General features: G+C 41.4%; 1 protein-coding gene across 2 annotated transcripts in view; it reads left to right on the forward strand.

Annotated features, from left to right (window-relative positions):
- Positions 1-26,746, forward strand: part of Shprh (SNF2 histone linker PHD RING helicase) — a 73,275-nt gene continuing 46,529 nt past the window's right edge. Inside the window, 14 exon segments of one of the 2 annotated variants that reach the window (NM_001437817.1) lie at positions 1-114; positions 2,108-2,760; positions 5,804-5,933; positions 7,925-8,143; positions 10,349-10,427; positions 11,373-11,523; positions 12,826-12,934; positions 14,018-14,271; positions 15,570-16,247; positions 17,706-17,957; positions 18,899-18,977; positions 21,056-21,219; positions 21,322-21,578; positions 22,942-23,063. In NM_001437817.1, coding sequence (NP_001424746.1) covers positions 2,146-2,760; positions 5,804-5,933; positions 7,925-8,143; positions 10,349-10,427; positions 11,373-11,523; positions 12,826-12,934; positions 14,018-14,271; positions 15,570-16,247; positions 17,706-17,957; positions 18,899-18,977; positions 21,056-21,219; positions 21,322-21,578; positions 22,942-23,063 — 3,109 coding nt within the window. In that variant the 5' untranslated portion in view covers positions 1-114; positions 2,108-2,145. 2 annotated transcript variants of the gene reach the window in all.

Raw genomic sequence — 26,746 nt, forward strand, 5'->3', positions numbered from 1 at the left:
AGAGTGCAGCGCGCGTGCGCAACTCCGGCAGGTGTGTGAAGCGACTGTCCGCCCGGGATCTGCAGGCTCCGAGGAGGGCCGGTCCTCGCGACTGGTGCTCGTATAGCGGTTGAGGTAGGTCAGGGTGGGTACGGGGTCTGGAGCCTCAAAGAAACCCCGAGGGCTCCTGCGATGCTCCAGTGTCGGGAGCGATCGGCCCTGCGAGGCCCCGCGACTCGGCCTCAGCCCGGTCGTGGGCCGAGCCCTTCCTGCGTGGGACCGGTGCTTGCTGCCCACGCTCGCGTGCTGTGAGGCCCTGTCACGAGCTGTCTCTCTGGGAGATGGCACCTTTCTCGAGGATAACTTAGGGGGGGCTTCCTGTGCCTTCGACGTGCCCCGCGCTGTGCCCAGGCTGGTGGTGCGGGGGAATGCAGGTAGCTGAGAGGGATGCAGAGACTGTTAGGCTGGCAAGTTCTCAGGTACCTTCGGGGACACATTCATTACATTCGCCTTCCGAACCACCCTGGCTCCCGTGCATTGTGTGCACTTTGACGCTGCAAGTAGCGCTAGGTTGGTGAATGAAGATGGTTTACGGTTAAGGTAACTTGTCAGAGATCCAGTATTGTTAAAGACGTGGCATTTAAACGTGGTGCCCTTTAATCCACATGGCTTGAATTTATCATGGGAAGTCTTTGTTTTTTTCCCACATGTTTTTCTTTGTCACCAGGACCCAGGATTCTATCAGCACTTTATTCTTTGTCTAAGCTGTCCCTCTTACTCTTTGTCTTAGTTAGGGTCTCCCTGCTGTGAACAGACACCATGACCAAGGCAAGTCCTATAAAGGACAACATTTAATTGGGGCTGGCTTACAGGCTTAGAGAGGTTCAGTCCATTATCATCAAGGCGGGAGCGTGGCAGCATCCAGGCAGGCATGGTGCAGGAGGAGCTGAGAGTTCTACATCTTCATCTGAAGGCTGCTAGCAGAATACTGACTGGCAGGCAGCTAGGAGGAGGGTCTTAAAGCCCACACTCACAGTAACACACCTATTCCAACTGGCCCAAACCTATGTATGTGCCACTCCCTGGGTCAACTTGTTATCTCTTAATCTGTAAAACCACTGTGTGTATGCCCCCCCCCCTTTTTCTCTTTGAAAAAGAAGATATTTCCAAGGGATTTTGAACTGTATAAGATGAAGGGAAGTTTTGTTAATGTTTTGGGATTGTAAAGTTCCTTGGAATTAAGCAGTGGTGGTTTGTGAGATGTTTGTCCTCCTAGTTGTTGGCCATGGAGTATAGTATTATAATTTGTTTCCTTTAATGGGATTGTCTGTTAACTAAAATGTTCTACTAAACATGAGTGAAACTGTTACAACATTTGATACATGTGTTTCTTACCTGCTAAAGTTTTCTCCCCCGGGAGTTGAGGAAACGGTCTATTCTGATGGGGAAGACACAGTGGGGTGAGAATGCCTCTTGTTACAGCAGCTTGCACACACTTGGGTAGGTAGGAAAACAGACAGGATAGGAAACAAGGCTGGTCCTCCAGGCTCAGCAACCAGCATCCAACTACCTACACCTAGGCTCCATCTCAAGTTTCTAGAAACTCCCAAAACAGCATTGCCAGCCAGGGATCACTTCTGACTTGTAATCTGTCAGGAGCTTTTCTGGCCAGAGCACAGCAGCTACTGTTTGACCTTTGTCTTCTTACCATTCTGAAGAGTTCACGTTGTATAACAGCCTTCAAGTTCTGTGTTAGGGCTGCTAAGGAATGTGCCTAATGTCGCAGGGTTATTGTTAAGGGAAAGAGCCAGATTAGGATGTGATGCAGGAAATAAGGGTATTTTTGACTTCGAATGGAAGTCATAGTCTTGTGTGTGAGAGTCCTAGAAAATATCCAGTAGAGGAGTGAGGCCCAACCTAGGGTTTGTGCACGTTTGGGCTGTAAGCCTGAATATTGCAATGTTAATGTTTTTGTTTGAAAATATCAAATGTTATCATCTCTGAGTTGGTAACCTTCACAGCAGATGTATGTTGTGTTGATTGTTCTGGAGTCTGGATTTGCAACTGTATTGTCGTAATTTTCCTGTCTTTATCCCGCTTCATGTCACCTGTTCCATTTGTCCTTCAGAATTCACGTTTACCAACCAAGAAAGGGAAAGCTCGAGGATGAGTAGCCGAAGGAAACGTGCTCCCCCGATGAAGGTGGATGAAGAAAGGCAGCAGCAGCTTCGCTGGAACATGCACGAGGACCTGAGGAATGAGCCGCTCAGCTTGACTGAGGAAGAGCGGGCCTGCTGGGATGCAGACTCCTCCGATTGCATCATCATAGATGATGACCCTCCCGAAGGTGCAGCTCACAGAGATAAGAAGAGGTGTACAGAGTCTGTGAGCATCTTAAACTCCACTGAAAAAGAGACCCCTCTGTCCGTGGCCTTGAATGTTACCGTTTCTCCCCATCCTTCCGATGATTCTTGGAAAGCGTTTCTGGGAGATTTTGTGCTTCAGCTTCTCCCTGAAGAGAGTTTAGTTGAACATTTTTCTGAAAGGACTTTTACGTTGATGAGTTCAGAGTCAAGCAGTCAGCTCCTGATCTATGTTCATTCAGAATGTAACAATGTGGAGAAAGAAGAAAACGTACTTAAAGGACCAGCAAGTATCTATGGCAAGGGTATTCGAGTGGAATCCTCCTTCAGTAGTGACATGTTACAGGATTTGGCCTGGCTACAGAAGAGAAGAGGAATAAAACTCTACCAGCGACCAGAAGGAACTCATACGATCAAGGTACTCAGGGTTCTACACTGGTAATTCATTGGTGTTAACTTAGAAAGTCTCAAAACTCAGCAACAAGTCCCTCATTAATAAGTTTCAAAGAACAACTTCATATGGGGCTTTAAATAACTGTAAGACTATGTCTTCTTGCCAATCACAACTAGCCAGGCTGTGCTCTCCTAAGCAGACTCTCCTGATTTTCTCTTCCTGCCTCTATGATCAGTTACCTGCTTTAGTCCTCACTGTCTTGCATGATAATACCTTGTGTTTTCAAATCTTTTGTCTATTTTGTTTCAGAAATGGTATATGTGAAATATGACTTAATTTCCTGATTGTAAAACTTAAGTGTAACCTTGCTATTCTGCTATTCATACACCTTCCTATCATACATATGTCATTGAACTTTACCCTTTGTCACTGTGGTCTTTTTATCCAACTCCATAAATTCCAGAATTTGTTCCCAAACATATTCTGTTTTTCTGTCTGTGCTTCTCTCGGTTTCCTCTTCCCCCTCTTGGATACTCTGTTCAGAAAGAATCTAATGCATGGATGCATAGAGAACGTTTCTTAAGTCCTAGAAGTGGTGGTACATGCCCTTGCCCTGTGTATCTATTATCTTTTTTCAGTTTTCTTTTGGCTGCTTGTGATGGTTTGTATATGCTTGGTACAGGGAGTGGCACTATTAGGAAGTTTGGCCTTGTTGGAGTGGGTGTGTCACTGTGGGCGTGGGCTTTACGACCCTAGTCCTAGCTGCCTGGAAGGAAGTCTTCTCATGTTTGCCTTTCAACAAGATGTAGAACTCTCAGCTCCTCCTGCACCATGCCTGCCTAGATGTTGCCATGCTCCCGCCTTGATGATAATGGACTGAACCTCTGAACCTGTAAGCCAGCCCCCAATTAAATGTTGTCCTTACTAGAGTTGCCTTGGTCATGGGTCTGTTCACAGCAGTAACACCCTCACTAAGACACTGAAATGCACTTACAGTTGGCATCCTTCCTGCTCGCTAACTTTGAGGTCTTAGCTTCACTGCCTGTTAAAGCACCTGGTACCTAACAGTATCAGTGAATTTGTAAATCATTTCAAGATCTGCATTCAGGAAGCTGTGTAAATATGTGCAGATCCCTCTAGTGTTCTGATACCAACTTTCTATGAACTGTAAACAGTTCCCATTCTTCTGTGGTAGATTTTGCTGAGATCAGGTGAGATAATGTAAGTAGATGTGCTTTGTTAAGAGGTGACATGTCTTCATGCTAAAGGCTGAAGGGAAAATCCTGAGACGTTGTTTCATCTTTGTGTCACTGAAATGTTCTTTTTATTTCTCAAAAGAAATTATATCAGTAGGCTGATTGTTATTTCTGAGGAGATCTGGTCTGTTTAGGGTGGAGTGGCCATAGATTTATTGCAAACTAACCTAAAGAATAGAGTACATTTAAAAGCATTACACAGCAATTAACTTTTCCCTGGACAGCAGAATTCAATGTGCAATACCCTGTCTGCTGATTTTGAAGACCAGAATTTTTCTGGTAGCAGGAAAGTAAAAATCATAGCCTATGCATCTGTATTCTACCCTTAAAATCATATCCTAAGCTCTTCCATTTTCCCTGACCCTGATTGGGCTAAGTAGTACATATTTAAGCCATTTCCAGGTGAACAGAAGGCAAATATGTACAATTCTGAAATGTAATCTTTGCCACTTGTTACAGTGTAATGTTGCTGGATTCTTAAAATTTCAGCAGAGGAAATGGTTTTAGTCATTAGGGATGCATTGTTTGCCATTAGAAGTCTTAAAAATTTAACTATTTAGGCTACCTCATAGATTTTCTATTTTAAAAATGAGAATAATTGACTCTAAACAAAAGTTAAATTTCCTGAATTTCTTTTACTCCTAAATATCATTGTCTCAAATTTGGATATTTCAACTCTTATGATTCATTGTTTTAAGTTAAGATACTTAACATAGTCAAGGTCTGTTTACTTCCACCTTTTATTTCATATTACTGGATCGATCCATTGATGAGGATTCCCCAACCTGACCTCAAAAGACTGAGCTAGGAAATGCTTCCTTGTCCCGCGCTTCACTGATTATTCAGATGCCCACTGGGTTTAGAAACCAGTGTCTTCAGCCAGAATACAGCAAACACAGAGGCGAATGCCAGCAGCAAACCACTGAACTGAGAATCGGACCCCCGTTGAAGGAATCAGAGAAAGAACTGGAAGAGCTTGAAGGGGCTCGAGATCCCATATGAACAACAATGCCAACCAACCAGAGCTTCCAGGGACTAAGCCACTACCCAAAGATTATACATGGACTGACCCTGGGCTCCAACCTCATAGGTAGCAATGAATATCCTAGTAAGATCACCAGTGGAAGGGGAAGCCCTTGGTCCTGCCAAGACTGAACCCCAGTGAACGTGATTGTTGCGGGGAGGGCGGTAATGGGGGGAGGATGGGGAGGGGAACACCATAGAGAAGGGGAGGGGGAGGGGTTAGGGGGATGTTGGCCCAGAAGCTGGGAAAGGGAATAACAATCGAAATGTAAATAAGAAATACTCAAGTTAATAAAGATTAAAAAAAAAAGAAGAAACCAGTGTCTTGGTAGGTAAGATTGAGGTTTTCATCACATTGTTGTGGTTTGGTCCTATTTAAGGGAGTCTTTTTGTTTTCGTTTTTAGAGTGAATTTATGAAAAGAAAAACTTACCTCCTGCCTGTGGAACAGACATTGCTAAAACCTTTACAATAGTGAATCTGGGGTCTTGAGAACTGGCTCAGTGGTTAAGAGCACTGGTTGCTCTCCCAGAGGACCTGAGTTCAATTCCCATACCTACATGTCATCTGATAGTCATCTGTAACTCCTATCCTGGGTTGCCACTGTCCTTGTTTGGCCTCCATGGTCACAGTACATATGTGATACATAGACATGCATGCAGACACAAACACCATATACATAAAAAAGTTTTTAAGAAAGTTTAAGAACTAGTGACTGAAATTGTGACTTTCTTGTGTCCTTATGAAGAGCAGCGTACTCCAGTAAAACGTCATGTGTGTTCTTTGTAGGTTAGAATTTACCTCTTGGAAGCTGGCCTAACAAGACTAGACTTCATGAGTGATGCAGGCTCCAGAATGAAAAAGTTCAATCAGCTCCTGAAGAGAGTGATGGGAAAGTTATACAGTCTCATTATTCCAGGTAATTACCAAAGTAACGTTTAAAATCCCATTTTGGGATTGCCAGTTTCTCCTCAACTTGTATACACAACAACCTAAAAACCACGTAATAACATGAAAAAACTTGAGTGTTCTTTATACAGTACTGCGTGGCACAATCTGAAATGCCCTTACTGTTACAATTATTTTTTTTTTTACTTTACTTACTTTGCATTCTTCCCAGCAATCAAGAAATTTTTGCAAAACCAGCATACAAAGTCAAAAGACACTCAACAACACATCTGCACTGGTTGAATCCCTATTTATTTATGTATTTATTTCTTAGTTGTTCTGCAAGACTTTTAATAGCCAGAGATTATTGCTGACCTTTAATCTGTTTCCCTTTGCAGTTTGATAAAGTCTCAAGGGTTATATTCCTACAAAGAACAGATGACTGTTGTTTGTTGGCAGGACATGGAATCCTTGGTTAGCATGCCCCTCAAGCCTTGGGAATACTAGTAAATGTAGCTCAGCGGTAGAGATAAAACAAACACTTTTATCTGTTGGTTGAGTACTGTCTGCCACGGATAGACATGGGGAATGGCTGAGGGGACACCCAGCTATGCTGCTAGGGAAACAGTTTGATTTTCCAAATTACAATGGAGAATTTAATGTGCTTGTATTTTCAGGTATAATTTTCAGAATATGCTCTTCTATTCCTTTCTCTCTTTTTTCTTTGTTTTTTCTTCCTCTTCTTCTCTTGAGGTGCCAGGTGTCACACCCAGAACTGCACGCATGAGAGGCAGGTGCTGCACTTCTGAGCTACAGCCTCAGCTCTATAAACTTCATGTTTCGAAAATCTGTTTTTGAACATAATGGGTATATTAATGCCATAGCTCATTCTTTCAAAACTTCACAATCCTAATGATAGTAAGTGATTTTGCAAGTTGGAGATTTTCAGGAAATCTTGTTTCATAAATAGAAATGCTAGCAAATACATCTAGAATTTTTTTTTTTTTTTTTTTTTTTGTTATAAGAATTTTAGCGAGCTATGTTGGAGTGCACCTAAACTGCCAGTGCCCAGGAAGGAAAACTTGAAGCTTGGCCATCAGTGCTTAATTACATTAGTTATTTTGTTGCAGTGGTATGAAATAAGTGTATAATTACATTGTGTGGTTGTGATAATTCTGTGTGATACTTTGTATTGAAAATGATTTACAGATCAATCAATCAGTACACTCAGAGGCATTGAGCATATTAGATGCATTCTGTAAAACCATGTAGTTTTATGATATGCTCTTTGAGAACAGTTTAGAAATAAAAATGGTTCATTTCTTCACATTGAAAGACTAATTCATGTGTGTGGGGGCTTTTCATTTTGTTCAGGTTACAGTGTGAGTCTTCCACAGGGCACTTGTGTTCATCTAGTGAAATGTGATATGCTTACATTAATTAATCTTTCAGCATTTCTCCTCACTAACTCCTGCTGCTTCCAAAGGCCTGAAGAATTAATGAACCATTATCTTCATAAGCATGAACATAAAAGGATTTTTTAATGTTAAGATGTGAAAGTGATAAAATAGTTTATAAATTCCAGGTGAAATTCGAGCTCAGTTTCTCACAGTTATTAAGCACTTGTGAGAAAGAGCGTGTCGGTGTCTGCGGACTGTGCAAGTACACAGAGGTGCCTGAGAAGCAAGCACATCACAGCCAAAGTATGAACAGCACATGAGCACAGAGCAGAAGATAGGTGCCAGGCAGCGTGTGAGCACTCGGGAGCGTGCGCGGGTGGATTTCCAGTCAGGGAACACACAGAATAAGACGGTGGAGCTGGCTGGCTTTGTGGGGTTTCCACATCTACTTTCCTAGCCCCTGGAAGAAAGTTGAGCAGTGAGGCTTCTGGGTGAGACCAGTGCAGAGAGTACTGCAAAGCGTCTAACACACACGGGGTGGGAGGGAAGGGTTTAAAAAGAGAAACGTTGCTCGTGGCTTACAGTGCAGATCCTATTATGAGTACCTTTGTTGAATATACAGATGTGCTGGAAGAAGATGAGGAGGAATCAGAGAGTGAGCCAGAGGGCCAGGACATTGATGAGCTCTATCAGTTTGTGAAGCGAACACACCAGCAAGAGGCACAGTCAGTCCAAGTGGATGTCCAGCACCCTGCACTGATTCCGGTGCTGAGGCCGTACCAGAGAGAGGCAGTCAACTGGATGCTACAGCAGGAGCAGTTCAGGAGCACTCCTGCTGGTGGCAAGTACAAGATGCTTAGAGAGGCTCATCGGGAGGGCCAGTGCTGTTAAGAGGGCTCATCGGGACGGCCAGTGTTGGAGATGTGAATAATTGGGCATGTGTTGGGGTAATGGCAAGTAATCATATGGAAAGGAGACTAATTTTCTAAAATGCCTTTCAAAGTAGATATCTAGAAAAATTAATATATGACTTTCCTTAATATTGTTTTGGGATGTAGTAACAGGAAGATGAGGAATTCAAGTCATGCCAGGCCATGATGTGGGTTCCAGGCCAGCCTTTCTGAACTACCTGACTTGCTATCTCAAAGGAGAGAGAAAGAGGGTGTGTTGGCAGGGAGAGGAAAGATCATGACTTGCTAACAAGGATTGCTTTTAGAACTTCATTAGTTATGTGTAAGAAACTTCCTAACTTGACAGTAAATAGTAACAACAAACAATTTGCAAATATGATTAATTTCCCTAGTTTATATTTTTTGCTTGCCCCACAAAATAAATAAAACCAAGCGATTCATTGCAGGGGTGCACTTTGGTAATAAGTTGTGTTTGTTTTGAGGCAGTGTCTTGGTTAACTCTCACTGTCCTAGAACTCAATCACTCAATCACTGTGTAGACCAGGCTGGCCTCAAGCTCTAATTAGAATTCATGCTTCTGCCTCCCGAGCAGTGCACTTAAAAGTGTGCATCACTAGGCCGGCCCTGTCTATAAAGGAGGAGACAAGTGTTGAGATTTTTACATGACTCTGTACAGCGAGGTATTAACTAGTTCTGATTCTTCCTGTATAGATTTACTCCCATTAAGTACAGATGATATTACTTATTTCTCCCAAGAATTCTAGCAACCTAATTTTTTTTTAAGTTTTCTCTTTAGGAATTATCAAGTGATAGGCAGTATTATTTCTTCTGCTCCTTATCCTGTTAATATCAATACATTTGTCTTCTCCCCAAATTACCTTCCTTGTCTTTATTTTCCCATCTCCTACATTCTCATTCATTCATAGTCTTCCTTATTCTCTTCCCCGTCCTGAAACCAACATCTAACTCTGGAGTTGGATGCTCTTGGTAAAGTTTCATAATCTGTATGTTTCGCTGCCCACCTCTCAGTCTTTTCCTTATTATTATTTGTTTGGGAAATTGTTAGTTCTATAAAGCCCCACATAGGCCATATTATTTTTTCTCTAAAATGAAATAATTTTCAGGTAGGTACTTTCCATAAGGAATAACTTACATAGAACAAAATGCTTTGATCTTAAAGGTACATTTAATGTATTTTAACAAACCTGTAAACTTGGAGTCAGCAACCAGTTCTTGTCAGGCTTCCGCCACTGTGACAGTGTCTGAGAAAACTGTCTCCAGAGAATCACTGAGTGACATGGTTCAGGGCGAGGATGGCTGGCGTGATTGCTGTGGACCCGAGGAGAGAATAGGTGTCTAGAGGGAAGAAGTACCTTGTTTCAGAAGTAGAGGAATGCTGTTAAAGACATCTTCAATTTTTTAGAATTAGAAGACTTTTAGCTAGCTGTGTTAGAGCACACTTTAGCTGCCAGGGCTTGGGAGGTTAACTTGATTATGTAATTATCGAGTTGTAGTGGTTTAAAGTAAGTGCATAATTGCACACTGGTTTTTGTACTGAAGATAATCTATAGGTTACTCAGTGTAGTCTTAGTCATTGAGCATATGTGTTCACAATATTTGCACTGTGGCAGCTGAGGAGCTCTTTCTCTCATTGTAGCCTGGAAACAGAACATGTTAGGGAGGGGACCAGGATTAGATACAATCCCCAAGGCCCAATCGCAGTCAGGACCAACCCCCTTTATTTGGGTGCCATTTCCAGTTTCTACTAGTTTTCAAGCCCCCAAATTAAAGTATAGTGAGCACATCTAAACACAGAGATAGACATTTGCACTTTGCAGATGCAGAGAACCCTTATCAGGTCGGAATTGGTGTGCATGTCAGTTTTTCCCTCAGCCGTTGGCTGTGCTTTGCTCTTCTGTGCTGTCACTTGCTTCTGAGTTTGTGCAAAAGCAAAGGAAGCCGACAAATAGTGTTAGAGGAATATTGTGAGCGGCAGCCCTGAGGCCTTTCCTGAGCAAGCCCTATGGATGTCCCGAATCAGGACCCCATGCCGTTCTGTTGTTTTATCTCAGTATCATTATGCGGCAGGAGAAAAAAATCAAAACAAAAGCCCTTACTCTTACACTTCTCTTTAGATAACTCCCTGCACTTCTTGTGGCGAGAAATTGTTACACCTGATGGCTTGAACCTCTACTATAATCCGTACACAGGCTGGTAAGGCAAAATCTTTTATGTTTGATTTTTAAAATGTATACAGTAAAGAACAATGAGAACTTAACTCGTGCTCAGTGTTGAGGAACACTAAAAGTCTTGCTCTGTATTTCTACGGTGAGGATAGTCTCAGGACTAAAAAGCCCTTGTCATTTCTCAGTGAATTCTGGTCTCATAGTAGGCTGAAGCTGCAGAGCTATGAAGACTGACACGATGGCTGGGCATGGCGAGGCATGCCTGTAGTCCTAGCACTTGGGAGCTCTGATCTGGAGGCCAGTTTGTTCTACATAGAGAGTTCTAGGCCAGCCAGGACCATGTAGTAAGATGCTACCACAGAAATGGAAAGAATAAAGGAGAGATTAGATTTTATCTCAAGTAATGCCATTTTTTTTAAAGACCAACTTTTATACTTTTAATTTTCAATTTGTAGATTTAAGAAATGTAAGAATCTTTGAGCATGATTAGTGAATCAGTATTTATTGTTTCTTTTTTTAAATCACAGATTCATAAAGACCATAAACAGAAAATACTGCCTTCAAAGCTGTTATAAAATTACATATATTTATTCTGTGGCCATGGATAGAGGGGTGGCATGGTATACCTGTGAAGGCAGAGGACAGCTTGTGTTCTCCACTTTCATCATGCTTGTCATAAGGCCTGGTGGCAGTCACTTTTGCCTGCTTAGCCGTCTTGCATAACATTTCTCTTCAATTCTGGAGGAGATGAAATGTCAAGTGTTACTAGCACCATTTCTGTCCTACAGACTCGGTTGTCTGCTCATTTATTGCTGTTATTTCATTCCTGTTGTGTAAGGGTTGGAACGTCGGCTTGTTTCCTCATAAATGACGTTTGGGCAGACTGGAAGTTTCATTCATTTCTTCAGTTCTCTTTCGGAATACTAACAAACGTCAGTATTTTATCTAAACTCTTGGGTTGTATTTTCTCTAGCATCATTCGGGACTTCCCACATGCTGGGCCACAGTTGCTCGGTGGAATCTTAGCAGATGAGATGGGCCTCGGGAAGACAGTGGAGGTTCTGGCTCTGATTCTGACTCATACCCGACAAGATGTCAGACAGGATGCCCTCACCCTGCCTGAGGTACAGAGAACACTGCAGTGCTCCAGAGCATGGGGACAAAGGTGTCAAGAGACCCCACAGTGAACGCGGAGCATTTGCTTGGCCCTGGACTCAGCCCACTGTGCATTGTGTGACAGCTGCTTACACTGCACAGAGTGGGACTGTGGTTACCCAGAAGGTGTTTCTTGGGTGATGCAGACCAACTAGTAAGAGAATGTATGGTAGTAAGTTACCAGTCTTCCGCCAGTTAGCAGGACTTTACAGTAAGTCCTGTTGGTGCTTCGCGTATCTCGTCAGCACTGAAAGGTCTATTGTCCTGAATGAAAAACTGTCTGTTTAATTACAAACCTCAGACTCTGTTAAGTAGAACTTACTGATTGATAGTTTAGTGTTAATAGAGTTCTAGATGCAATAGTTTTTGTACAAATATAAGAATTTTAGAGTTCACAAAATATAAATTCCTATATTTCCCAGTAGTAAAACCTGAAGCCAGTACATTAAGTCCTGCTGAATTTAGCTCACTAATCAAAGGTAAAACTAGTTTAGAATCTCCAGGAAACACCAGGCCCACAATTTTAATATTTATGTAATCTATTGAAAAATTTATATATACATAATAAACTTTAGTGATTTCAGTAGTAAATGGAAAAGAAAAGTCTTTATCTTTGTATATATGTTTTACTTATATAAATTCATATAAATACATTTTTATAAATTTATATAAATGCATAGCTATGATGGGGAGGTTGGAGAAAAGACTCAACAGTTAGGAGCCTGAGCTCTGGCTGTTCTTCTAGAGGAGCCATGTTGGATTCCCAGCTCCCGCCCATGGGGCAACCACCCATCCGTAACTCTAGATCCGGCTGATGCGTCTCCATCTCCTGGCCTCTGGGCACTGCATGCTTGTGATGTACAGACATACATGGAGACAAAAATCCCTTACACATAGAACAAAACTAAATCTTACTTTTAAAGAGATACTATGTAAGACTTAAAGTATTAACATCTTTCAGAGATTTTTAATTAAGCTCATTACATATTTTATTTCTGAACTTACATTATTCTAAATTTAATGTATCAATTCTGTTTTTAACTTTTTAAAAGTTACTTTCAAAAATTACCTACATTTAGGTAATTTAAAGTACACAAATTAAGTGATGGCTAGTTATAAGCTCCAAAGTGAAAAATTGATACACAATGAATGACATTTAGTTATCTCCTAGCTGTGCATGACTATTTTCTATTTCTTTAATAGAATGGATACTAACAATAACTCAGAATACTGAACTATAATATTTCAACTGCCAAAATTATGTATTTCAGGGAAAAGTGGTAAATTATTTCATCCCAACTCATTGTCCTAGAGGAAAAGTGAAAAGTAGAGAAATCCAGAATACAGAGTGTGAACCAAAAGAGAAAGTTCACTGCCCTCGTAAGTGTGTTCTCCACGTGACTTCATATGGTGACTTTTGCTGTAGCTTGTTATTCCTAGAAAGATCTTAATCCTAAGCACTAGGTTTTGTGTTTTTTTTTTTTTTTTTAGTTGTTTGTATTTAACATATGAGCATGATTACAAGTTATTTCAAAAATAAAGCGTTGTTCCAGTACTGCTAGTCTAGCCTGTTATATTCAGTTTCTTCAGTTTTGTTTACTTTCAAGTGTAGCTTTTTTTTTTAATTATTTACTTTATTTATATGAGTACATTGTCACTGTCTTCAGACACACCAGAAGAGGGCATCAGATCTCATTACAGATGGTTGTGAGCCACCATGTGGTTGCTGGGAATTGAACTCAGAACCTCTGGAAGAGCAGTCAGTACCCTTAACCACTGAACCATCTCTCCAGCCCTCAAGTGTAGCTTTTATAATTCTTACTAGCTGTCTTAGTTAGGGTTTTATTGCTGTGAACAGACACCATTACCAATGTAAGTTTTATAAGGACAACATTCAATTGGGGCTGGCTTATAGGTTCAGAGGTTCAGTCCATTATTATCAAGGCAGGAGCATGGCAGCCTCCATACAGGCATGGTGCAAGAGGAGCTGAGTTCTACATCTTCACCTAACGGAAGCCAGGAACAGACTGAGTGAGCATCCTCAGGCAGCTAGGAGGAGGGTCTCCAAGCCTACCCCACAGTGACACACTTCCTCCAACAAGGCCACACCTTCTAATTCTGCCACTCCCTGGGCCAAGCATATGCAGACCATCACACTAGCACATGAATTTTCTTAGAAATTGTAGCATAGCATATAATAGGACATTCAAGAGATTGTGTTTTATAATTTGAATGGTTGTTGTGCCATCAAATTAACAAATTAGCCTAAATAATCCTTTGTTACATTATTTCTACAATAATTTTCCTTAATTCAAGGTAAATTTTTACTACATATTCTTTGGAATACTAGATTGTATTATGTCTTTTATTTGTACCCAGTCCTTGGTAAAGATTAAAATTGAATTTCTTATCATTTATTTTAAGTAATTGTCATATCCTTTTGTCTGTCCACTGTACATTTAGCCACACGTGTGATGATTCTGACAGCTGTGAAAGAAATGAATGGGAAAAAAGGCGTTTCTATTCTTTCTATCTATAAGTATGTCAGCTCCACATTCAGATACGACGTTCAGCGGAACCGGAGTCTTCTGAAGCGGATGTTGAAATGTTTAATCTTTGAAGGTCTTGTGAAACAGATTAAAGGCCGTGGTTTCTCTGGGACTTTTACACTGGGAAAGAATTACAAAGAAGATGTATTTGATAAAACGAAAAAGCAGGTAACATCATTTATTAAGTGCATATACTTATATATAGCTCCTTAGAGAATAAATGGATAAGTCCTACCTTGACACTGAGTTTAAATACAAAAATCAGAAATGAGAAAGAAAAAGTACTATGACAGTGACTGCCTTAACTTTTCTACTTTCTGAATGTAAGTGTCTGAAAAGAAACAACTATTTTAATTACTGTTGAACCCAGAGAATGAGATTGGCACAGTAGAAGAATTCAGTGGAATGAGCTCTAAAATTAGTTGGTTTCATACACCTTAAAGTTTAAAGTAGCTTCTCTATTGTTAAGATGCTCTCTGCATTTACAGACTTTGCTCCCAACTTTAGAAAATTAATGCCTCAAATTGCATATACCTGTGTATAAATTCTTCAAGTCTTGTACATAAAGTTATGTTCCCAGTGACATCCTCCTGTAAAATTTGAATATTTTTCTATAAAACTTTTCATTTGGATAGTAATTTCAATTTGCTTTCAGAAAAGTCGACACAGTACATATAAACACCATTAAGGAAGAATGCTGACGACAAATCAGTATGAAAGCCTTTTGCTTGCTTTGGCGTGGCCGCTGTAAGAGGTAGTGGGATAAACAGACACTCTTCATTTTAGAGCAGAGAGCGTCCAGCTTGGCCCAAGCAAGCACAACAGTGAGCTGTGCCTTTGCAGTCCTACTGCCACCAGGAGGCGGGGTCTCTAGTTGGTGTCACTGTTCTGTATTAATCTCCTGGTTCTTCTTTGTGCCCTCGGTTCTGATCCCATTTTCAGGGAGCTGTTCCTGTCACCTACCTGTTTGTCACAGCCCAACTGTGTTACATGCTCTTCGTGGGCACTTCTGTAGTCCTTTTACTCATACTCAGAGTGCGTGGCCCAGAACCGACATTCAAACCATAATGACAAGAGACACACTTAGAAAGTCTGTGTACTGCTGGCAAGAAATAGAAATCAACTTTCATTTTACTTGTACTTGATGATATGGAATTTTATGTACTCTAAATTTATTTTTGATTGATTTAAGCAGACTTGAAATCATAACACATTAATAACAAAGGGATGGCTTACCTTTATCTTTCTCATCAGTACTATACAGGGATCAAGTAGAACCTTGCTTTTCTGAAGGCTACAGAAGGAGAGATCTTTCAGAGGACTAATTAAAATGTGTTTATCAGGAGCAAGTTTCCTTGGGTAAAGGGGTGGTAAAGACACTGTTGAATTGTTTCTATATAACGTTTAGAGTTTAGTTTCACAATTACAACTTTATTGGCACATGTTAATTAAACAATACTTTTTAGGCAGTAGGGAGTCCACAAAAAATTGAGAAAGAGTTAAGGAAATCAGTGAACAAGGATACAGATTCTGAATACGTGCCATCAGACATTTATGATGACGATAATGACAACGACGATGACGACGATGATGATCCTTATTATTATTACTGCAAGGCAAGAAAAAGCCGTAAGTTGAAGAAGAAGCCTGTGTTACTCACTAAAAAGGAAAAGGGTCAGCCTGTCAATCTGGATTCCCAAGTTGAGGCTCCAGCTGCTGGTGACTGTGCAAGCGCCGATGCTCATGTGTCAGAAAGTACATGTGTCTCTGAAAACAGGCAGATCCAAGACGCAGAGGACTGTGTTGAGTCTCCAAGCCCGGCCGCCATGGAGCTGGCACAGTCTAACACTGCAAGTTTCTGTGAGACCCCTGACTACCGCTTTGAGTGTATATGTGGTGAATTTGACCAGATCGGCCGCAAGCCAAGAGTTCAGTGTCTGAAGTGTCACCTGTGGCAGCATGCAAAGTGTGTGAATTACGAGGAGAAGAATCTGAAGGTTAAGCCTTTTTACTGCCCTCATTGCCTGGTTGCAATGGAGCCAGTGTCAACCAGAGCGACTCTCATCATCTCCCCAAGCTCCATTTGCCACCAGTGGGTAGATGAAATCAATCGGCACGTGAGATCGTCATCCCTTCGAGTTTTGGTAAGGCACTGCAACTAAAGAGGGAATAAAACATGTACAGTTTTGCCTCTTTGTGATAGTTTTCCTCATGGTTGAACAAGGTCTCATGTAGCCCAGGATAGCTCCGAGGATGACATTAGACTCCTGATCATCCTGCCTCTACTTCCCAAGTGCTGGCATTATAGGCATGTGTACCACACACAGCTAATTTTGATGATGTATTGTTTTACTTTCTTTTATGATTTTTTTCCCTAAAGCTCTTTGTTAATGTTTTCATACTTTTTTCCTTTTTCAATAAATTGAACACAAGGGCTTGTGCATGTCAGGCAAGCACTCTAGCACTGAGCCATATTCCCATCATCCTCTGTTTTTATATTACTAAAATTATTTGTTAGGATACTACTTCTAGTTATACCAGAACTTGAAGAGAATATTGAAAAGAAGAAATAGAAGACTAGACTATATTCTCTTTTCACTTCCAAATTTCAGAAGTTGAGAGTATATTGGTATTAAGGCTTTTTAAAGATCCTTGATCATCAAGATGAAAATGTCTTGGTGAGGCATTTGTGATTTCAGAGAAAGATACAGTTCCAGGGTGGCATAGTGTGATTGCAGATGCCATTTAACCTGTCGCCTTACTGTCTTCTGGGGCCTCATTTACCTCCTTAGAATAATCCGATATTTATTTGGTCCTTGACAGTGTCCAGGAGCTATGCTCAGTTCTAAAAGTAGCCTCTCAGAGGCTTGCTGTGTAGGTTAAATCGGGTGGTCAAGCCCAGCGTCAGTGGTCGTTACTGTTGGCTGCCTGCCTTCTTCCTCCCATGCAGAGGTGTAGTTTTTCCATAGTCAGCTGCTGACATGGACATGAAGACAGTAACAGTAGATAAAACAGTGTTTGCCACTGCGCAGCTCTCTTCTGTGTGGATAGGCTTTTCAGTTTAGCTCCCTCAGTTTTGAGTAGGTCACTGTTTCCTCTGTGTGAGAAAGAAATAGCACTTAACAGTGTGGCTGTTGAACTTTGGAGAAAGTGCCTCGTACAGTGCCTGACACAGGAAGGATACACCATGAGTGTCCCCTGTGACTGCTCTGCCTCCCCATACCACTGGGCTCTGGCACTCTGCGGGTCCATCTACTAACCTGCTCACTTTCTTTCCCTTTTGTCCAGTTGAAAGAGCCCTAAGCATTTGTTTTAAAACTTAATTGAAACATTAGCTCCTCTGAGTTAGCTGTCAGTTGCATGATTGGCCGTTCCAACAATGCTGTCACATTTGCTCTGTGATATTTCTATTCACATTGTTCATGTCCCTTGGCTCTTATACCAAAACATAACCTTTCTCCAGACAGTTGTACAATCTGTCTATAGTATGTGTGGCCAAAAGAAAATTAAGAAAGGGCTCAGTTCAGTAGGAATATAAATAAATGAATATTTGGCCTCTGCCAAGGTTCTCTGTAATAACTCTTGGTGTCGTTTTTTCCCAGGTATATCAAGGAGTGAAGAAAGATGGGTTCTTACAGCCTCATTTTTTGGCAGAACAAGATATAGTTATCATTACCTATGATGTTCTCCGTTCAGAATTAAACTATGTCGATATCCCACATAGCAATAGTGAAGATGGGCGTCGCCTGAGGAACCAGAAGCGCTACATGGCCATTCCCAGCCCCCTGGTAGCGGTGGAGTGGTGGCGGATCTGTCTGGATGAAGCGCAGATGGTCGAGTGTCCTACAGTAAAAGTAAGAGTCTCTGAAACATTTTCGAGTCCAGAGGAAGGGAGGATGTAAATGGTCCGGTAGTCGGAATTCAGTTAACCCATAGTACTGTTAGTGTTGGAACATCTGTTGCTAAACAATCTTGTGTTATCAACTACATAATCCTTTAAAGTTATTCTCATCCTCCGAATGATGCTTCTGTATAGAATACTTGGATATCAGTGTGTGTTTGGCACAGTTCAAAGCAAGCTATGCTTAGGGACCTTTAAATCATTTCACCTAATCTGAAGGCTTATGTGTTCTCCAGTAGCCTGTAGCAAATGGCTAAAGAAAATGGCCCGTATGTGTTGAATTGTATTATATCTATCTCTGTATATATTTCTCAGGCCTCCTTCTGTGACTGTCCACCCTGTTGTTTGAGGTGGTCTCTCAGTAGACCTGGAACCTACTGACTTAGGTAGCTAGACTGGCCAACTTGCCAGACCCAGGGATCCCCTGCCTTCGTTTCCCAGTGCTAGGATTAGCTGTTTGCTTTTACTTTGCTGCTGAGGACCCAACTTCAGGCCCTGGTAAGGACTTCACTGACTGAGCGATCTCCCAAATCCTTATGTATCCTTATTCTGTCTTCACTGACCAGTCTGTAACCTGAACTGAATTGATGAATCATATCTCATAGCACCAATGCTCACAGAATAGTGAAGGAGGTGTATTCATCAAGGGTATTTTTTCCTTCTCTACATGCTTATAACTACCTCTGCATTTCCATGTGTCTCATGCTGAGCTCCTAATGAGAACCATGGTGGTGGGTAATGGTTTATTGGGTATGACATTCAACGGCGAGTGTGAAAAGTCATAAATGAGAGCAGATGTATCTTACCTGAAATGGGCTTTAGTCGGCCATTTTCATGAGAAAACACACACCTGATTTCTGCGTTTTGTTTTAGTTCATATTTTTCTTTCATTAGGCTGCAGAAATGGCCCAGCGTTTGAGTGGCATTAATCGGTGGTGTGTCAGTGGCACTCCAGTGCAGAGAGGATTGGAAGGTAATGCAGGCCCCCACAGTTACCATACTTGCAGAACCTACTTTTGGGGACAAATACTGCTGTGCTTAATGTTTGTCAGAATCTTTATTTTAGTGTATTTTTACTTGGAGTTTGCTAAATAGTTTAAAGCAATTAACTTGTAAATGCAACTTGGGTGATGCTTCAGTTTGTATTCATGAGGGCAGATACATAATGAGGACTCCCATTGCTTTAAATTGACCAAGTATTGTACCCATTCCACAGTATAGATAAAGGTCTCAGCTCAATCTGAGTTCCAAAGAAGGTTTAAAACCTGAGAAAAAAAGAAAACAAAAGGGAGAGAGAACCAAATTCATAGAAAGGGATGCTGAAGAAAATGACAGGTGAGTTGAGATCTGCAACACTGCTCAGTGATAGGAGACAAAAGAGCTCCACAGTCGAGGAGACAGACATTGGAAGGTAACATGGCTGCAGGAGACCTTAAACAAGTGTCAGTGTGGCTAAAGAGCGAAGAGCTCGGGAATCGTTTGTGCAGACTTGGAATGGGTAGATACAGAGAAAACCAAAAAGGACCAGTAGACCATGTTAAAGTACTTTTCTTGTTTGTTTTTTTTTTGAAAAATAGATTTTTACTTTTGAAGATTTGGGAAATTTTTGAAAATTGGAAACTGAGGATTTAGGCAGTGATTTAAGTTCATCTTGTGGATGGATGCATTTTCAAGAGATGCCTGTTGTTCCAGCATAGAGACTGGTTCATCAGAGAGGAGAGTTTATACTGGGAGACCAGTTGTTTGGCTGCAGCAGGTGATGGGCAGGCAGTGCCAGCACTGTGAGTCTAGACTACAGAGGTCTTGGAGAGGTAGAAAAGGCGAATGAGGAAAACGAACAAGGTGAGGTATGCTGATAAATTTCAGTCATTCACTGCTGTAAATCAGGCTAGAAGAAAGGCATCTTTAGGAAGTAAGAGACTTAATTTGGTTCCAGCAGATAGAATTAGAGGACCTCAGTTAGGTAGAACATAAACATTGGACTGATGTGATCTGAACCATAAATCTCTGATTTCTGCAGATAAACATATATAATTCCTAGGTGCTATCAGAGTCATTTGATTCAGCTACATAGCAAGGCCCTTTCTAAAAAGTAATTTCACCCTAATGTTTGTTGGCCATCCTCAAATGGTGTAATAGGTAGGTTGTTTGTTTATTTGTTTCCCATCTTATTAGTGCCTTTAGAGTCACACAATGTATTCTGACCATATTCCCTGCCTCTCCTGTTTCTTCCCCAGTTCACTCACCCACCCAGGTGTTAATCCTTCAAGACAAGTTTGTGCTCCCAGATATTTAGGGGTCTATGGTCTTGCACTAGAGAGTGGTTGACTAAACGAGGTCTACTCTCCCTTTCCCAGAAGGGAATGATAGCCAATGGCTCCAAGCCTTCGTTAGTGTGGGATTATGTTCCCAACTCTTGCCTCCATGTCGGCATTTTCCCTGGCTGAGAATCATGGAATTTTAATTTTTTTATTTAAATTGAGAGTAATGTTTACTCCTTTTGAAAAGAGCACGTATCATGTTGTTTCACACATAAATGGCTCAGTGGTTAAGAGTGATGCCTCACTAAGTAGGTTTGTGTGTCATTACTGTCTTATGCTAGTTCTCTAGAGATGAAGTTAGTAGATGAAAGATCACTAGGGATGTTAGGTCGGAGCACATTCTCTGCATCACACGAGATTAGCTCCTACTTTTGTTTTTTCATGTTTTTCTCATTTAACAAGTCTTGTTTTAATGCATATGTCTTAATTAAACAAATCTACTGAATTTTCACTGATGGCAGCCTCCAGCTTTTGAGTGAACTGCAAGCTTTTGTAGTGGTTCTTACATCGTAAGTATCCCAGAAATTAAAGCAGAACCCAGAGCACAGTAGCTTCTCAAAAATGTAAACTAATGTGGGAGAAAATGTTCACATTCAAGAGGCTGCAAGATGCTTCCCACTTCATGGTGGGTCCTGTGTGTGCTGTGCGGGTTTGTGAGTAAGCTCATGCAGAAGCCAGACAAATCCAGAAGCAATCATCCCTCCTGTGTCCTGTGGCTTTTCCTTTACAGATCTTTTTGGGCTGGTGGTCTTTCTTGGGATTGAACCTTATTGTGTCAAACACTGGTGGATTCGACTTCTCTATCATCCATACTGCAAGAAAAATCCTCAACACCTGTACAGTTTTATTGCTAAGATAATGTGGAGGTCCGCAAAGAAAGATGTCATTGACCAAGTCAGTATGCCAAACTTTCACTGACTACAAACGTTAGAAGGACACAAAGCAGGGATCAAAGTGAAAATCTTAGGCTAAAGTTTTTCCAACCTCCCATTCCAGATCCAGATCCCACCTCAGACTGAAGAAATGCACTGGCTCCATTTTTCCCCTGTGGAGAGGCATTTCTACCACCGCCAGCATGAGGTGTGCTGCCAGGATGCTGTGGTAAAGCTCAGGAAGATCTCGGACTGGGCCCTGAAGCTGAGCAGCTTGGACAGAAGGACGGTCTCCTCCATCCTGTACCCCCTGCTGAGACTCAGGCAGGCCTGCTGCCACCCACAGGCTGTGCGTGGGGAGTTCCTGCCACTCCAGAAGAGGTGTCACCACCACTCACTGCTCTAGTGCCGTTCATGGTGCAGTATTTAGGCACTTTGACTCCCAGTGTTAGTCGGGGACTTGAGGCTAGGTAGCAGTTAGTTCCTTTTTTGTTTGTTTTTTGTTTCTAAAGTTTCATGGTTTTATGTCTATGGAGCCTCATTTGTGAAAGAATCATAAAATTAGTTTTCATTTCTTTTAAAATTTAAACTATTATTAACAGGTTTTGTGGTTGTATTTTTGGTTTAGAGAGGATTTTTCACTTGTACTTTTTTTCTTTTTTTCTTCCTTTTTTTTTTTTTTTTTTTGGCTTTCAAGACAGGGTTTCTCTCTGTAGCCCTAGTATCCTCTCTGTAGACCAGACTGGTCTCTGCCTCCATGTACTAGGGTTAAAGGCAGGCACCCCCACACCTAGTGGAATTTTTTGCTTTTAATAATACTTGTAGTTTCCCATACGAGGGATGTGCTGGCTATATTCTTTGTGCCTGTTCCATAATTCATTTTATGGATTGGACTATACCTGAAGAGGGGTATTATAAGAAACTCTCTTAACTGTCGAAGAGTTCTTAAGATGATTATATCAGGGGCTTACTTTTAAATAGATTATAGACAGTTAGAAATAGCAGAGATGATAAATTCATATAATTTAAGCTGAACGTGATAAAAGTTTTACAGATAATAGATTGCTATGAAACAATTTCTGTTTAAAAAATAGTTCAAGACATCTCTCTAGTGGAAATGACATCTGACTTGACTATTAGAACATCTCAGTTATTATTTTATAAATGAAAATTTAAATTTACAGTAAATCATGAGTCCAATTAATTTGTAGTGATATGATTCATCTAGACCCAGTTCTTACATTGTGATCCTTGTACTTTTCCAAATAGAGCATATTGTACATTTTGATTAAAGTGCAAAATACAAGAGAAAGCAGGTCAGATAGGAGAATCCTTACTGGATTAGTAGCAAGTGTAAGTCATAACTGTAAGGCTGAAAGAGAAGGAAGGGACTGGAGATGGATCAGCAGGTCAGAGCTCTGGCTGCCTTTCCAAACGACTGAACGCAGTTCCCAGTACAATGTCAGGTGGCTTACAACATTCTCCAGTTCCAGGGGCGCTCTTCTGCCCCCAAACCACACACACACACACACACACACACACACACACACACACACACACACACGTCACACGTCACACTCGGACGCGCAGTACTCAGAAATGAGTGTTTAAAGTGGAGATGAAAACTGCTCAAGGAGTGGTGCACATGTAGAGAGTACTGCACCTTTTTCCAGCACACCAGCTTCCCTGCAGAGAGAACGGTTGCAGGTTTCCTTCTGGTTTTGAAAGCTGTCTCTTCTTTCAGCACCATGACGATGGAGGAGTTGCTGACATCTTTGCAGAAGAAGTGTGGAACAGAGTGTGAAGAGGCCCACCGGCAGCTAGTTTGTGCCCTTAACGGCTTAGCAGGCATCCACATCATTAAAGGTAGAAGGTGATGCTGTACTCTATTCCGTTCTTCCAGTACCTCTGAGGAAGGTTAATTACAGAGCGATGCTCTCGCACACTACTGATACCAGTTTAATGGGTTCCATTACCTACCAAGCACTTAACGCAGAGCATGTTCAGAACAATCAGTGTACATCTGCCTTAAGCAAACATTTTTACCTTGGGAAGTTTAATAAATTGGAAAATTTTAGGAAATGAAGACCTGAACAGAAATTTTCCAGTAAGATATTTATAGTGAAAACTTAAAAACAACCAGAAAACTTAGAAATAGAAAAATGATTGAATTGTAACACATTCTTGAACATATTGTTAATTGATTTTAAAATTGATATTGTACATTTTTTTCTTTTTTCTTTTTTTTTTTTTTTTCCGTGTGGAAAGGTTTAATGAGAGAAGAAAAGTAGAAGAGGAGAGGAGTAGAGGCCGGCCATGAGCATGTGGAGGGAAGCGAGGAGGGGAATGGGGAGAGAAGGGACAAAGGGGAAGAGGGGAAAAGGGAAAGAACAAGGAGCAAGAGCTGAATGTTTTTTTCATATCATAGTATATGGCAAGAATGGTCTAGAAATAATATGCAAAATAAAATCTCAAATCTTGCATGTGCAACTAAAACTACAATTTCCAAATAATCATAATAAGTGATAGGCTTATTATGAGAATAGGCAGATCTGTAATTGTAGTAGCATATGAGGCTATCCCCCACCCAACTGCAGAACAAGCAGATATCATTGTGTCAGCATTTAACCAAGACTTGGGTGAAAGTGATCTATTCAGCACCTACTGAACACTGCCCATCCACAGAAGAATGCGTGCTCTTTTCAAGTACACATCTAAAGCAGGCAACAAGTCAATAAATACAAGGGTTCAAGTCTTCAGTACTTGTTTTATTACTACAGGTAAATTGAACTGGCTATCAGGCTGGTGAGTGGACTCCTGGCAAACTTGATGACATGAGTTCAGTCCCTGGTACCCACGTTTTAGATGGAGAGGACCCACAAGTTGTCCTCATATGCACTGTGGCATGCACCCCCTCCTGCCCCATAAGTAAATAATGTAATTAAAAAAATAGATACCAGTAAAAAGTAACTAGAAATACTTCACATATTTGGGAGATGGAGTAACACAGTATAAAGGGTAACTCAAAAAGAAACTAGGAAGTATTTAGAAGTGAATGAGAACAAAATATCAAGCTATGTCCTGCATATCAGTAAGGGAAATTTGAAGCAGAGAATATTTTTAAAAATGTGTTTATAGCTGTTCCATTAACATCTGTTATATTCATTTATAATTTAAACTTTACCATAGGGTTATGTGCGGAGAAACTGTGCATTGGGCTTAGCACTGTACACTCTCAAGCATTTATGTTACTGGTGGTGTCTGTTATAGCCCTTGTTAACGAGAGATGAGCTTCCAGTGTGCTGGAGGTAGGGAGCTACCGTGGTAAATAGCGTTTCCTTCAGTCCTCCACATGTAACTCCTCTGCACCACCAAGCACCATGACAGTTATATGCTAGTCTGCTTTGATATGCAGTCATGGGGCACTTCATAGCTGTTCTCATTACATAACAACTTTAGACATCACTTAAAGGATGGAGGAGTGCTAAAGCTCCTTGCCTTGCAAGCATGAAGACCTGAGTTTGATCCCCTAGAAGATGCTGAAAGAACCAGTCTGGTGTGTTGGCGCACCCTTGTAATCCAGCATTGAGGAGACAGACAAGCTATCCAGCCTAGCTCCTGGCGCACGTCAGGCTAGTGAAAAGACCCTATCTCCAAAACCAACGTAGGCAGTACCTGAGCGGCAGCGGCCACCCAACGCTGTCATTAGGGCTCCATACACATTTGTATACACATGCATGGGCAGCACACATACACATGTACCTGCACATGCTCATGCACAATAACAGAAAATTACTTGTTCAGAAAAATATGTAGTTTCTGTAGAATACAAAATAAGTGTCTAAGCCTCTAGCCTTCGTTATCTGTTCCATGGCATGGCAGAACCATCCTGGAGAGTGTCTCTTCCTTTCAAAGATGCTTGAGGACTAGAGTGAGCCATTCAAACTGGGGAGAGGCAGCTCTAACAGGGCTTGTCTACAGTCGTGACTGAGCTGGCCTCTGACACCACACGTCTCCGTCTGTTCTTTAGAGCACAGTACAGAGCAGCCCTTGCTTTGCCTCCCCCAGAATGTGTCATTCTTAGTATGAAACAGGGAAACACTGAAACTTGGAAGCCATGTCTTCCTCATGTTATGGATTACAATATGAAGTGACCTCAGATACTTAGCAATTTAACCCTGTTTACAGTGTAAGTTTTACAGCAAAATTAGCAGGACAAAAGTATGGCACCTACAACTGTGAGAAAAGTTTCCTTTTAGGACAGGCTCTTTCAAGTACTAGTCTTTACAGACTTAACATTTCCTATGTTTTAGCCATTTTGATAAGTGTTCTCCGTAGTAGTAGTCTAGGAATCTATCTAAACTCCAAATTACCTGGGCCTTATAGTCCATTAAAAAAAGACTGAATAGACAAGCAACTCTGGTAAAGAGTTTTACAGTTGAACTTTATTTCATACCAACTTGGACAAAATTAAGCAAAAATTGGGAAAATGTGTATCATATCTAATTTCAGCTTTTTACAGTGTCATCTTAGTTGAAGAGAGTAACTGATTAGAGTTTGTAGAATACATGACTACAACAAATAAAATATATGCATGCTTGCCTTTGAAAATGTGTGAACAATGAATGTATCAATACTGTGTGGTCGTTAAAGTCCAGCATCCTGTCTGAGAAACAGTATTCTCCAACCCCTAATGTAGGTCTTTGTTTATAGTCCAAGCAGGCCTTGAACTGTGGCTGTGTGGCCTTGGCTTAACGCAAACTTACATTCTTTCCTCAGCCTTCTGAGTCACGTGACATTACAGCTAGACGTAATCTTTTTCTGTATACCTTTTATATTATGCATAAGAGTTTCATGGCTACACTATTTTACTTGCGTAATTTCTTGGTGATTGGAATATTATTCCATTTTGTTTAATGAAATATTCACATGGCTTAGTTGCTTTCTCAGCACTGCTAATGCCTAACGTGGTGCCCATGCCTGTTATCCCAGCACTTGGGATTCATAATATCTCCACAGATTTGATGTGTATGGTGCTGGGTTATGGAATTGTTGTAACAAGCTCAGATAGTGGCTCTCTGACCCTTGGCTTTTATCTTGTCTCCCTCTCGGACTGACTGTTTTCTTTCCCTGTTCCCATGTTAGGATTGGGGTAGGACATTTTGCTGGTTCATTCTCAAGTGATCAGGCTTTGGCAGGATGAACGTGTAGGCTCCTGCATAGCTGTCCCACGCCTCTGCCTGACACCTGCTCCTCTCTGCAGGTGCTTTCACTGCACTCCTACTGCCTGACGCCTGCTCCTCTCTGCAGGTGCTTTCACTGCACTCTGCTGCCTGACACCTGGTCCTCTCTGCAGGTGCTTTCACTGCACTCTGCTGCCTGACACCTGGTCCTCTCTGCAGGTGCTTTCACTGCACTCTGCTGCCTGACACCTGGTCCTCTCTGCAGGTGCTTTCACTGCACTCTGCTGCCTGACACCTGGTCCTCTCTGCAGGTGCTTTCACTGCACTCCTACTCTAGTTTCTTGTCTAGAGTGACCGTAGCTAATG

This window comes from Rattus norvegicus, chromosome 1 (genome assembly GCF_021556685.1).
Source record: "Rattus norvegicus strain SHRSP/BbbUtx chromosome 1, alternate assembly SHRSP_T2T, whole genome shotgun sequence".
Classification (NCBI taxonomy): Eukaryota; Metazoa; Chordata; class Mammalia; order Rodentia; family Muridae; genus Rattus; species Rattus norvegicus.